Raw genomic sequence first — 13,781 nt, 5'->3', positions numbered from 1 at the left:
ATAGAAACACAAGCACCAGAAGAGCTTTTGCAACAACTCCACCTCATTGTCAGTCAATTTAAAAAACTCGGTGCTTTTCCTCAACTTTTTGCCACGACACTTCAAAGAGCTGGAAAGTAAATAAACAGCAGATAGAAATGAGCAGGTCGAATCGTCTTACGTTTCACGCATGGACATGGACAGTGTGGATGAACAGCTGTTCGGAAACGATTGAAAACGATAGTGTGGACGCGGAGCGTTTTTAGACGAAAACGGCATTTTCAAATTTATCCGGATTAGTGTAGACATAGCCTATGATCGGTGTAGGGACCTTCCTCCCATGAAACTGGTCATTCTCACCAAGATCACTGACTCTTGTCGCCTGCCCTCCTGGAACTCACTTGCCTACAAGTCAACAAACCAGCCGCCTCCCTCCACGAAGGACTCACCCTGTCCTCAAAGTAAGATAAAGTCAGTTGCACTCAGTCAGCTTTGCATTCTGCCTGAGGAACATTTATCTCTGGTTTGGCCGCATTAAGAGGGGTCCACCCTCCTAGTGGACCCCTTTAATTTGGACGGGTTGATCAACTCCAGTTGTCCCTGTGAACTAACTTCTAACTTCTAAATAACGTTGTTGCTGTTGCTGTCGATAAAGATGTTGAAACTGTTACAGCTTTCTTAGTTTTTTCTGCATTTAAGTCCTCCATCCTGCTTTGACTTAAAGATTCTGTGACAGTAAACCAGTAACTGTGGTGGTATCTACTCACCAAACAGGCTTGGAGCTAAACATCCTGTTTTCACTCATAGCTTAAAACGTTGTAGGCTCACAGTTGCAGCTTAGCATCAGTGTCAAATTAACTGTCATATAAAACAAAACAGTGAACAAGATAAACATGTTGAAATTGATTTCACCTCCATCACCATGATCTTTCTGTCTCTTTAAATAAGAGCTTCGATATTCCTCTCATATAACCCACTCTGTTCAATCAATTTTTATTTTATTGGGGAGCACATTCACAGTCCTGTGATGTTGACTCGTCAAAGACGCAGCACAAAGGCAAATGAATATTACGTTTGCAAAAGAGGAGGAATAAATAGATGAAATATAAACAGTTAATGTGTGTTTTGTGGTCCAGCATCTTCTGTGTGATGGTACGCAAACAGCATAATATAACTAACATTTTTTCAGAATAGTTTTATTTTCAATGCCCAAGTTTACTTTTGGGTCAAAATGTTGGTATGTTAATCATATATGAAGTTTAATACCAACACAAAAACAGAGACTGGTATCAAAGTGCCAGCTAGAGACCCACCAGTGGAACATCAAGTTAATAATGGTGACTTTTAGCAGTAAAAGGAAAAGTAATAATTAGCATCGTGAAGTGACGGGTAACCAGTTAAGCTACTCTTCTAAAAGGAGAGTAAAACTGCTCTATCTGAGAACTGACATGTGCTGGAGAGGGATAAAGCTAAAACAGCTAACTAAAACATGATGTCAGTGTAGATAATGCTAATCATCTAATCATCTAATCATTAGCAGACAATTAAGATAGTATCCTCATTTACCTTCGCACACACTGTGAGCTGTGTGTCTGAATATCTCTGACTGTAATAAATTTAACTTTTTTTTTTCTTTTTTATTTGTCCCAAACAAAATGTTTTGTACAAATAACTGCTGGAGGTTTAGTGACTTTTATCAAATATACTGTGGAGGAAGTGAACATTCCCAGCAATACTCTCATTTATGTTTTCACTAGACACTGAAGAGTGCAATTTAAAGGATGTAACGCCTTCTAAGTAAAGCGCACAACTGCATTACGGCTTATTCTGCCTCACAGTGATGGGTAAACTCTTTACAGGCAGTTATTAATCCTGGTAAAAATGTATTAATGTTCACACAGCATAATTTGAGAAAAATCTATTCATAACTGCATGTAAAAAGGCAAGACCGAGCATAGTGAGGAATTAGAGAGACAAGACTTCAGTCTGTGGTACCAGATTGCACCATTCTTTGGCCTCTATCTGCCTTATCGATTTCAGACAGCAGGCTACTCAGGTGGAATTGCAAAATTCTTATCTAAACTTTTTTGCATGCTATTTCCAATTCCAAGAATCAGTAATTCTTTCCCAACAGAGCTTCTGCCTTTAATTTCTTAACCCACTCTCTTAAATAACCAAATGCGCACTAACAAGTGTTTGAATACTGAAAGTGATCTGAGGGAAACTGCACTGTTGTGACTGCAGTGAATGACCTGCAGATGGAGTGTATCTCGTGCGTGTCCTCCTCCTTGCGGGCGCTGTCCGTCAAACTGTCGCCCAGAGCCATCAGACACTGAGCGAAACCCTTGTAGATGGAGTGACACCTTCTGGCTGAGACTGCAGAACACGGACTCAGCACTGGAAAACAAACACAAACACACAAAAAGTACGTAACTATTTGCAAAACCACAAGTACAGAGTAAAATTTAACTGAAAAAAATAACTCATATAAAACAGATTAATCTGAGCTGAAATCTGACTGCAGTAGTTAGCGGTAAACGTAACACTTTGTTGTACCTAATAATAGAAAGTATATCAGTGGAGCTAAAGTTATAGGACTGAAGAGTTGAGTATAACCTACAGGTAGGCCTAACTTTGATCTTTTTCTCCCCTCAATCATTCCGAGTTAAAGCCCACTGCTGATTTATAGCTTACAATATGAGACACATGAAGGCTCGGTGACCAGGAAATGGAAGAGAAAAGCCCAGTCGGAGTTGTTTTTATTCTCAGTAACAACCTACACAAATCATGTTTAAATGCTGCCAATACTCAGACTAATGAAAGCTCCCAGACAAGATGCCTATTTTCATTCAAAAAGAGGAAACACTTCAAATTCCATCGATGTAGTCTCCTTTCAGACATCTGAATCATCACCCATATCTCAAATTTGTTCGGCAATTTGAAGGCTAGTGTTATTTCCACTGATTTGTATTTCCAGCTCTGGAGAGCAGCCAACCAATTAGAGCCGACTATGAGGGATAAAAAATAAATCTCATCTCTTTTTCATGTTTCGTTAGCTGCCCATTAAAAAAAATTACTGTATTGGCAAGTGAGACAGATGCAATCAGGTAAGTTGTTTTAAGTCCACAAGCAGAAATAATTATTTCTATGTAAACACCTATATTTGTATATACCAGCAGCTGCTACTGTAGCTTCAGTGGCAGCTGCTTTTTATTTCCCATAATGAGAAATTTGGTAACAAACAAAGTCAAACTGAAAAGCAGAATGAAATCAAACAAGATGAGATTTCAGTTTACACAAATTCTTGATTATTCCTTCAGTTGTTCTTCTGACTTTTATTTTCCTGTTCATCACCATTTTATAGAAACAAAGCATAACAAACTAGTGTTAAATTCACAGTCAGTTATTTACGTCGCTGTTCACAGCTATGCCCGTCCAGAATCTTCTCAAGAAAGTTTGTACAGTCAACAGGCTTTAAAAGAGGGCACCCAATCCCAGTTTCACAATATGATCAGAATTTGTATCAGCTGGCTATTTTGACACAAAATCCATGAAACATATTTACAAATAGGCGCACAATGCAAAAGAAAACAGCCTGCATGTTTCACGATCAGTCATATCACGTTGATTGGGCATGCTAACTCATACAGACGTGCATGCATCAATTAGTAGAACAGACCTGCCCCAACTAACCCTGATCAACTGCCATTTGAAAGAATGTATATAATGTATAGGGGTCATTGCAGATAAATCAGATAAATTCAGTTTTATTTATATAGCATGAAATCACAACAATGGCTTCCTCAAGGTGCTTTATATTGTAAGATGAAGACTCTACAATAATACAAAGAAAACAGAGAAAACCCCAACTATCATATGACCCCTATGAGCAAGCATTTTGGCAACGGTGGTAAGGATAAAATCCCTTTTAACAGGAAGAAACCTCCAGAAGAACCAGGCTCAGTGAGGGGCGGCCATCTGCCGCAGTCAGTTGGGTTAAGGCGAGGAAGACATGCTGTGAAAGAGAGAGCCTAGGGTTCTCTTAAGAGAATAAAAAGAAGCTGGAGATCAGATCAGAATCCTCTATGAGCTTGAAGTCGGATGCAGAGGTTTTGCAGGACATTCATTCTGCAAAGTCCTCACGTGGTTGGGACTTACAGGAGAGGCCAAGAGGAGGGCCGTTCAATCTGTGAGCAACGCTGCAGAAAAAGTTACAAGGTGGTTTAGGATTAAGAGGGCTGATCTGTGGGTTGCTGCTGGCATGTAATTTGGGGCCTGCTCAACCTCAGGTCACCTGGTGTCTCATGTTTTGTCCCACTGTATCCTATGAGAATTCTTTTGCATACTATAGTGGAAAACAGAACATGAACAGCAGCATCTTTAGAGTTTCTTTAACACAACCAAACACTGAACACAAGAGAGCACCCACCTGTCACTCAAAGCACCCACACCCTTAATAATGCATAAGTTTTATAAAAATTCACTCCCCGTGCAATCAGCTACTGAAACCTAAACCAATTTTCATACCAGGCTGTAAACATGTTTTTTTCCGTTGTGTTTTGTGGCGACCGGCTCGCTTCTTTTGGCTCTGGCCTCAAACTGCACTTCCTCACTATTCGAGAAAGTTTATTTTTTGGGATTAACATATTCACTTCATTTTTAGCCAGTTCAGATGACCTACTTACAACTTATATAGGGTCACCTGATTATGTGGGTGATAGCAACCAGCTGCTTGTTTAAAATAACCATATGAAGAGGTGTTTCTGTTAGAATCTGTGGTAGCATCACCTGCTAAAGCTCCACCATGTCTAGCAGCTACTCTCTAACGCAGGGGTAGGCAACTCCAGGCCTCGAGTGCCATTGTCCTGGAGGTTTTAGATGTGTCCATGATCCATCACAGCTGATTTAAAGGGCTAAATGACTTCTCAGCATTTCTTGAAGTTCTCCAGAGGCCTGGTAATGAACTAATCATTTGATTCAGGTGTGTTAACCCAGGGTGCGATCTAAAACCTGCAGGACACCGACACTCGAGGCCTGGAGTTGCCTACCCCTGCAACGCGTCTGTCAGGCATTTTGGAACTGGATCACACTTTTTTTTTTTTTTTAAATGACAGAAATATTGCATGTTGGAAAAAAGCAATAACCCCATGACGCTGAAACATAATAAAAGTGAGGGGGAAAGCTGCAGAATAGCAGATATTCTCTGATTGTCCTCTTTTACGCATATAAGGTCACTTCATTCGTTCTTCAAATCAGAATTGATTTTGAAGCTTTGCATTTACAGCTTGAATGAGAAATATGCTAACTGCAGAAATACAAATAAACTTTCAGAAAAGGATACAACCAGAAGCAACAACAACAAATCTGTCATGTGTCAAGCAGCTCAAGCAGCATCATATCAGTTGACAGCGTGCATTGTTGGGACACAACAAGCAAGACGAGCTGTTTGCTGTCACTTCAAAGTATCTGGTAAAGATCGGGGGAGCATGCTTGACACAGGGGGAATACAACGCTTCATATTAAAAATGCAGTTTCCGGTGTCAGAAAGTGGTTACAGGTGAATTCAAGTTAAATGACATTGTCTGATGTTATAGTTTGAAGTGAATACTTCAAATCAAGTCATAAATTTGTTAAATATATTACAGATTTGAGGTTAACTGTTCTCAGCATGATGATTCATCCCTATATGACACATCGAGAAAAATAAAAAAATATAGAGGCCATTCAAAAATCTGCTTCTTGTTTGTTTGTGTATGAAAATTCTCTGAGGACATAAAAAATCTGCCACTAAAGTGCAAATGCCACACCCGAGAGCCCCGAGTCACATAGCTGTTTACAGCATCTCATCTGTCACACTTGAGTTTGGAAAGAAGAGGAAGTTCTTCCACAGATGCACAATTAGGTGATGCATTTTGAAGTAATAATTTAAAAAGTGTTGCGTGTTTTGGTCTTGCGCTGGTATTTACTGAGGCCTGAAATGGCAGAGAACCAAGCTTTCATGTACGCGCCTCAGACAACGAGAGCTTTTTCAGGGCAGAGGCATGAGTGTTTGATTCAAATGATTCTTTCTCATCTTTCAAGCAGCAGCAAATGAATATGAATCAGAGGCCTGAGAAGACTTCAGGGACTGGTAAAGTGTCATGAAAGCAAAAGAAGGAATTATTCCATCACAGGCTTTTAACTTTTTGTCACTTTTAATTCTAATCTCAACATTTCAAGCTTGATTCCCAAAAACAAACCAATCAGCTCTTTATAAGATAGACAACGGGGATTCACCATCCTGAGCCAGAAATATAAACCCTATTCTTTGGAAAATATGTTTTTTATAATAATGACTTGTCTTCCCAATTAAACTGCCAAGGAATATGTAATGATTGTGGGTTTACATAAAATATTTTTCCCCCAGTACTACAATTATGTGCCTCCCACAAGCTAGAGGCAAGTGGTAAGGGATAGTCAAACTTTGATGCCATTATTTAAGAATTGTTGGTTAAATGTTGCTAAATTTGCTCATCAGTTTTTATATCAAATTAATGCTTTGCCTTTTTCCAGTTTAAATCTAAACTAGAAGACACCGGATCTTTATCCTCAAATATATAGCCTATTAAAAAGAACAGCAGAGGACAAGCATACACAGTCACCCTGAGCTGTGTTGTAAAGCGTGTATTAATGTGAAAACAACAGGTAGATTAATAATGAATCAAATTAAATCCATCCATTCATTTTCTGCTGCTTTTCCAGGTCTGTGGAGCAGTCTCTTAGAGATGCCGAGATCTTTCTCTCCCCAGCCGCCTCCTCCAGCTAATCCAGGAAGACACAGAACCTCTCCAAAGCCAGCTGATAGATTCAATCTCTCCAGCAAGCCCTGGGTCTTCCAAGAGCTCCCCCCGGTTGGACGTGCCCCGAACACCTCACCCAAGAGGCACATGGGAGGTATCTTTGTAAGATACATAAAGACCCTTTCAAACACAGACGATTAGGGCTGAAAAGGCCGTTATTCAACTGGCTTTTGAAAAATATTATTGGAAGGTTGATGGAAGAAAAATTGTGGTAGGAAAAGGTGCAGCCTTGAGAGGACTGTCAAGAAAAATCAACTCAAGAACTTGGGAAGGCTTCACAAGGAAAGGACTGAGGCGGGTATCAGTGCATCAGCCATGAAAACATCACCATGCACAGATGTCTTCAGGAAACGAGCTGCAGCTTTTACATTCCTAATATCAGGACAGTCCTGAAGCAGAGACTACGTCAGAAGAATCATACCTGGGCTAGGGAGGAAAAGTGCTGCAGTGTTGCTGAGTGGCCCAAAGTCTTCTTTTTAGATCAAAGTAAACTTTGCATTTCATTTGAACATCAAGGTCCTAGAGTGTGGAGTGAGAGTGAAGTTGCACAGTATCCAAGATGTTTGAAGTCCAGTGTGAAGCTTCTGCAGTCTGTGATGATTTGGGGTGCCGTTTCACCTGCTGGTGTTGGAGGCGGTCGGGTCCACTGTGTTTTAACAAGTCCAAGTCAACACAGCATCTACCAGGAGGTCACTTTATTCCTCCACCTCCTGACAAGCTTTATGGAGACACCAATTTCCCTCTCCAGCAGGACTTAGTGCCTTCCCACAGTGCCACCTTGCATGGCCTGAACACCACAGAGAATCTATGGAGTATTATAACGAGGAAGAAGAGAAACACCAAACCCCCAAAAAACGATGAGCTGAGGGCTTCTGTCAAAGCAACACAGGCTTCAATAATACCCACTGACTAATTTTAAGGCATATCCTAATAATTTAAGTAAATGGATTTTTTTTTAAACTCTTATTTATTTTTAGTTATTTTTTAATTTGAATCTTATTTAAATTGAAAAAAATATGAACAGTTTATGAGAGTCATTATTAATTTGCAGTAGAGTGTGATTATCTTGCTACATCTTTCCTCACTAGTAACTCTTTCATTCTTGATATTTTTTTACACAGGTAAGTACGTCCCAGATTCATTGCTTCAGGTGGAGGATAGACAGGAAATCAATAGAACACCTGACGTGTGTCTGGAAACACTAAGTCACCCGTCACTTCACCTCACAGCTGAGAGGTGACGGGTTGAAACAGAATACAAACATGCCTGATTTACACAAAGATTTCAGAATTATTTTGGTTTATGGCGTTTCCTTACCTCCACCTTCTGTCTCCTCGCTAGTGATGAAGAAGGTGAAAACAAGAGGAGGTGCAATAAAATGTTTTGGCAGATTCTTGCTTTTGCCATCTGCTGCTTATTCCTGTCTTTCCTTTTTTTTAAAAATGCATCTGCCTGCTCTTTCATCTCAAGGCTCCTGCCTTGTGATGGGCCACGCACACCAATGACTAGTTGCTTATTGAATCACAATGTTTGAATAGTTATCACTGCATACACATGAGATTAAAAAAACAGCCCTTTCTTCTTACAAAAACTATAATATTTATCTTTAATTATACCTTCTTAGGTAACTCTGTGTTAGATATAACTGGATATATCTACAGGTTTTGGTTATTAGTTATACAGTGGAGGGGGCATACTATGGTTACACTACATTAAAAACTGGACACCATGTACAAGTCTAAAATAGCTATAACAATGAGTCAGCGTATGGTGCTGGCTCTCTGGGACACAGTAAAGTAAGCAAAATGGATATACTAATAGATAAAACCTCTGTGGAGGAGTCTGCATGCTTAGAAATAAAAGCACTTTTTTGCATTCAAGCACAGCTCAGCTTTGGTGGCTTCAGAGTTAATGTTAGTGACCCACAGTCATCGGCTGTGGAAAAACAAAACAAAAGGGGAATTTAATGTAGCAAACATAATTAGAGTTGCAAAACGATCGAAACTCTTTTGGGAGCTCCTCTGGTTCTTAAAGTTTTTGTCAGAAAAATTGGTGACCCCCAAATTTAAATATCAGTCAAAGATAACACAAGTAAACACAAAATGCAGTTTCTAAAGGAAGGAAAAAACTCCAAACCTACATGGCTCTGTGTGAAAAAGTGGTTGCACTCGAAACCTAATAACCCTTAGCAGCAACAACTGCAATTAACTGTTTGCAATAACTGGCAATGAGTCTTTTTCAGCACTGTGGGGGAATTTTGTCCCACTCATCTTTGCATTATTGTTGTAATTCTTGTTGGAGTGTTTTGATCATTGTTGAACCTAAATGTGTTTCAGGTTGAGGCCACAAACAGATGGCTGGACATTCTCCTTCAGGATGTTTGGATGTTGTTCTGGGTTCTTTTGTGACCTCTTGGATGAGTCGTTCTTGCACTCTTGGGGTAATTTTGATCTCCTCCTCACTCCTGGGAAGGTTCACCGCTGTTCCATGTTTTCACCATTTGTGGATAATGGCTCTCACTGTTCCCACAGCTTTAGAAATGGCTTTATAGCCTTTTCCCAACGAAGAGATCTCAGTGACTTTGTTTCTCATTTGTACTTCAATTTCCTTAGCTCACAGGATCTTTTGGTCTACTCCATTTTCTCTTCTTTATTGAGAATGTGTATGGACGTCATCAGGTTTGGGTGTGGCTAGAGAAACTGAACTTAGCTTTCCGTTAGCTTTTATTTCCCTTTTTATTTTTATTCCTGTTAATAATAAACAACTTCATCTAGATGATTTGAAAGATTTTAAGTGTGACAAACGTACAAAAAAAAAGATACTATGATAATAGTGCACACAAACTTTCTAGACTTTACACAAGCTAAAAGGTTAGTTGCTTAAAGATTTAAAGCTGGGGGATAACCATCATGTTTCTGGCATAATCAGACAGAGAAATCCATAATAACCTTTGAGCATATTGTAATTCAGAGAAAGAACTAGGCTCCTGCCACTCCTCTGGGCTTTGTTTTCAGGATTTATAAAACATTGCTCATAGCGTGTCTTTATAGACCAGGGATTGGACAGTTCAGTCCAGTATTGCATCATTTTTTATGCGTACACAGCTTTTTGGCATATTCCTACGCTCATCTTATGTGAAGAGGGCAGAGCCGCAAAACAATAGGTTTATTTTTTAAAATGTGCATTTTTCCCATAGTTTCTGCCTAATGCACCTAAAAGAACAAAATACTTCAAACAGGACAATATCTGATGCTGTTATGGGCTGTAATTCTAACTATAGTGCTCAAAAATGTCCCCAATGCGACATGATGCGGGGCCTCAACAATCAGACTGAATAACACAGATTTAAATCTTAAAACGTTTTGCTAAAATAGATGTGTATGTATACATAAGAGTATTTCTAAAGTTAAGCTAAAATATCTGTCGGAAACTCAAGACAGGTGACATAAAAAGCTGAGGCAGCATTACAAAACAGTTAGCTCATCCCAGAGGAGCCTCACAGTGACTTGTGACAGCCATCTCTCCCGAAGAGTGAGATCGTTTTGGAGCTGATAGTGACCGAGCTAAAATGGCCCTCTTCAATGGTGTGACAGGCACAGATGCATCATGTCATAATTAGTGTACAAGACGGCGGAGGTAACACTGCTGAAGAGTGTGTCTGTCCCAGAAGAGGCTTGTCGTGATGGGTAAAAGTCAAGAGAGGAACCACGGCTGTAGCCTGGCAGGTGAACAGGAGATGCTAATTGGGTCAGACACTGCATCGCCACAGCTCCTCCCCACCTCCCCAGAGATTTACTGTTTAATATTTAATAAACCAGAGCTTCTCCTATTCTCATTTTCCTTTTGTGTTTTTTAAAGGAATCCTATTGATTTCAGGCCTGGTTGTTCAAAAAGTTTGAAGATTATTGGCTTCACTCATCTCCATCAAGTTTTAATGAAGACCTGAGGAGGGAAAAACAGCTGGAGTAGGAGAAAAGATGAATGTGTGAGAGAGAAAAGGAGACAATGGGGGAGGACGAGAGGATGAGTAATGACCAATAAAGGAGCACATGGTCCAAAAAAAAAAAGTGTGACTGTGAAGAGAAGCTGCCGAAGGACATGTAGGAAAAGACCGTTTTTCTTTCACAATAGGCGTAATGCTGTGACCTTACTTTTTAAGTTCAAGTTAAAGCTGTGACAGGTCACCAAGCTGTTGTTTACCAAAAAAGAGTTCCCATGTTTCCCTCGAAATCATTTTTAAAGACAGTTTTTGTTCAATATTTTTTTAAATCTATCACAAAGCCTAGTGAGCTAACTTCAAGTTTAACCCTGAGTAATATTGACTAATCAAATGATTCATGTGAAAATATTCAAACTAATACATAAGAGTAGAAAGGCACTGAATAAATACCAGCTCAATTCAATTCAATTTTATTTACAGTTGCTTCAGTGCACTTTATATTTTAAGATACAGAACCTACATTAATACAGAGAACACGCCAACAATCAGATGACCCACTTCAGCAAGCACTTGGTGACAGGGGGAAAGAAAAACTCTTTTTTTAACAGGAAGAAACCTCCAGCAGAACCAGGCTCAGTGAGGGGCAAGTACCTGCTGTGATCAGTTGGGGGTGAGGGGAGGAAAATAGAACAAAATACACACAGTGGAAAAGAGCCAGAGATTAGTAATAATTAATTACTAAATCCAGAGTGGTCTCTAAACACACAGTGAAAGAGGTGAGTGAAGAAGAAAACCTCAGTGCATCATGGGAAGCCCCCAGCAGCCTAAGCCTATGTAGCAGTTCAGGGTAGGGTTCAGGGTAACTTGATCGAGTCATAACTATAAACTTTAACAAAAAGTAAAGTGTTAGTAGAGAGTGTCTCTGTTAGCCGAATCCAAACTGCCCATGTTAGTTGTTTTCCATGTTCGCTGTCATACTTGTGAAAAATTGCTGAAACTGGAAGAAAAAGACTAAAACTGTCATGAACATGCCAAAAGAATAAATTGCTTATATTTAAGTAGTGCCTGAATTTAATTTTAAGTATACCCCCATCTTAAATCTGTGGTCAGATGGGCAGTGAAAGTCTTCAGCCCTCACTGCTTTCCTTTCCTCATTAGTCATGCATTCCTTCCCGGCTTTAAGTGGACCTGTCCAGTCTTAGCATGCAAAGTGCTTTTAAGTGGCCTACTATACATACTGTACAGTATTTCTCCTATTACACATGCTTTGACACACTGTCTTCACTGCAGTAAACTGTGTTTGGTGTGTATTACATGTAAAGCTTTGGATTTTGGGATTTTTTTCAATGTTATATCTTTTTTGTTTGTTTGTAAAATATATCTCTCTGCTGCCAGGAGACACCTGCCTATACAATCAAAACTGCTCCCAACAAACATAGATGTTTACATCAGCGCTGTAATTTGCACTAATCAGCCGAACAACTACTACTGTTATAACTTGCACATTATTTTTCTCAGTTTATATATACTAACTTATTGGATGTTACACGTTTACTTTTTAATGCACAGGTACAATGCACAATCTGCACTTTTTCTAAATATTCTAAATATTCTTAATTATTTAAACATTTTCCAGTACCCTGCTCTGTCTGCACACTACAACCTGGGTTTGCCGTTTTTATCTGTACAATAATCTTAATAACTGTACAGTATTCTGTTTTTGTAACTATTGTCCATGATGTAAATACTTTTTTCTGTAAAAAAAATTGTGTGTGTTTTTGTTCTGTGTCCTGTTCTGTTTGTATATGTGCTTTTTTTTTTTTTGCTTTTTTTTTTGCTACTGTCACAACCAAATTTCCCCTTGCGGGACAATTAAAGGATAATTCTATTCTATTTACCCCCAGACTCATTGGTTTGATTTACCAAGTTGATATTGCTTAGCAGGATTCCTAAGGAAAGGGTAGTTGAATCCAGAAAAGGAAAAAAAAATATATATCCTAGCACTAGTGAACTTGCTTTGCTCTTGGCTGATAGTAAAGTTGTCCATGTTTGTGATTGGTCATTGCCGACGCTACGTCTTTTAACCCTCAGGTAAGCCTGGGCTAACAGGGCCCTGAATAAATCCTTGTGCTTAAAACAAAACTATGACACTGGCATCTTATCTCACTCTCATTCAAGGGAAAAACTGAATAAGAGAGAGTAATTACCCAGTTATATGTTGAAATCTTCTTTTACATTACTACAACTGTCTCATAAAAAAATAACAATGTGGTGTTACAAAAGAGATGTCACATTTTCCTAATAGGTACCAAATTATTGCAGTAATGTGTTTACATAGGAATTATGTCTAATTCAGTCATTTGCATGAAGGAAATGTAAATCAACAGGATATAGGGTAGTCCCATGATGCACCGATTTGAATTTCAACACTTCTGGTGAAGAGGTCCTCTTCAAAAACGTGTTTTATAATTATCTCCACAAGCCGCTATTGAAACTGGAATGACTACTCAGAGTGCAGCTGGGAAATTAAGGCAGGAAAGCACATCTGTTCAACTGGCAGGAATTTGTTGTCTCTGGTTTGGTTTGTAAACTAATCATCTGGTTGCAAGACTGGATAGGAGATTTTCCACTTCATGCTGAGGTCTCCAAGCAGAGGGGTCTGACAGAGCAAGGGTTAATGTTTTTACACTGTGATCTCACATCAAGACGACACCCCAGAATCAAATGATTGACATGTAAACTTACCATAGATTTGCATAATAATGTATTTTATCTGAAATCAAATCAAGCCAGGATTGAAACTCAAAGAACTCAAGGTCATCACTTTCATTCACGTTAACTGCAGTCTTATCTGAGCTGAGATTTGGTAAGTTGAACTCATAAATTAGATTCATGCTTAGTATAAACGGCAGTTCACCTTTTGTCATCACTATGGATTGCAGTGAGGTTCTATAAGCACAGGTCTTTGCGCCAGCAGACAACAGACAGATCAATGATTAAAAATGTCAGTCTCAAAATCAGAT

The 13,781-nt window shown here is 39.2% G+C and overlaps 1 protein-coding gene across 1 annotated transcript in view; it reads right to left on the bottom strand.

Moving 5' to 3' along the window:
• nrn1la (neuritin 1-like a) overlaps positions 1-13,781 on the bottom strand; it is a 100,748-nt gene that overhangs the window by 22,623 nt on the left and 64,344 nt on the right. Inside the window, exon 2 of the mRNA XM_086301702.1 lies at positions 2,232-2,376. Coding sequence (XP_086157828.1) covers positions 2,232-2,376 — 145 coding nt within the window. The remainder of the gene's footprint in view (positions 1-2,231; positions 2,377-13,781) is intronic.

This window comes from Aulonocara sp. 'chitande type north' Nkhata Bay, linkage group LG7 (genome assembly GCF_057382095.1).
Source record: "Aulonocara sp. 'chitande type north' Nkhata Bay isolate Kocher_YH1m ecotype deep benthic linkage group LG7, A_spYH_male_GT1.1, whole genome shotgun sequence".
NCBI classification, from domain to species: domain Eukaryota; kingdom Metazoa; phylum Chordata; class Actinopteri; order Cichliformes; family Cichlidae; genus Aulonocara; species Aulonocara sp. 'chitande type north' Nkhata Bay.
Note: the sequence above shows the minus strand (reverse complement) of the source record. Positions and strands in the feature narration are given on the sequence as shown.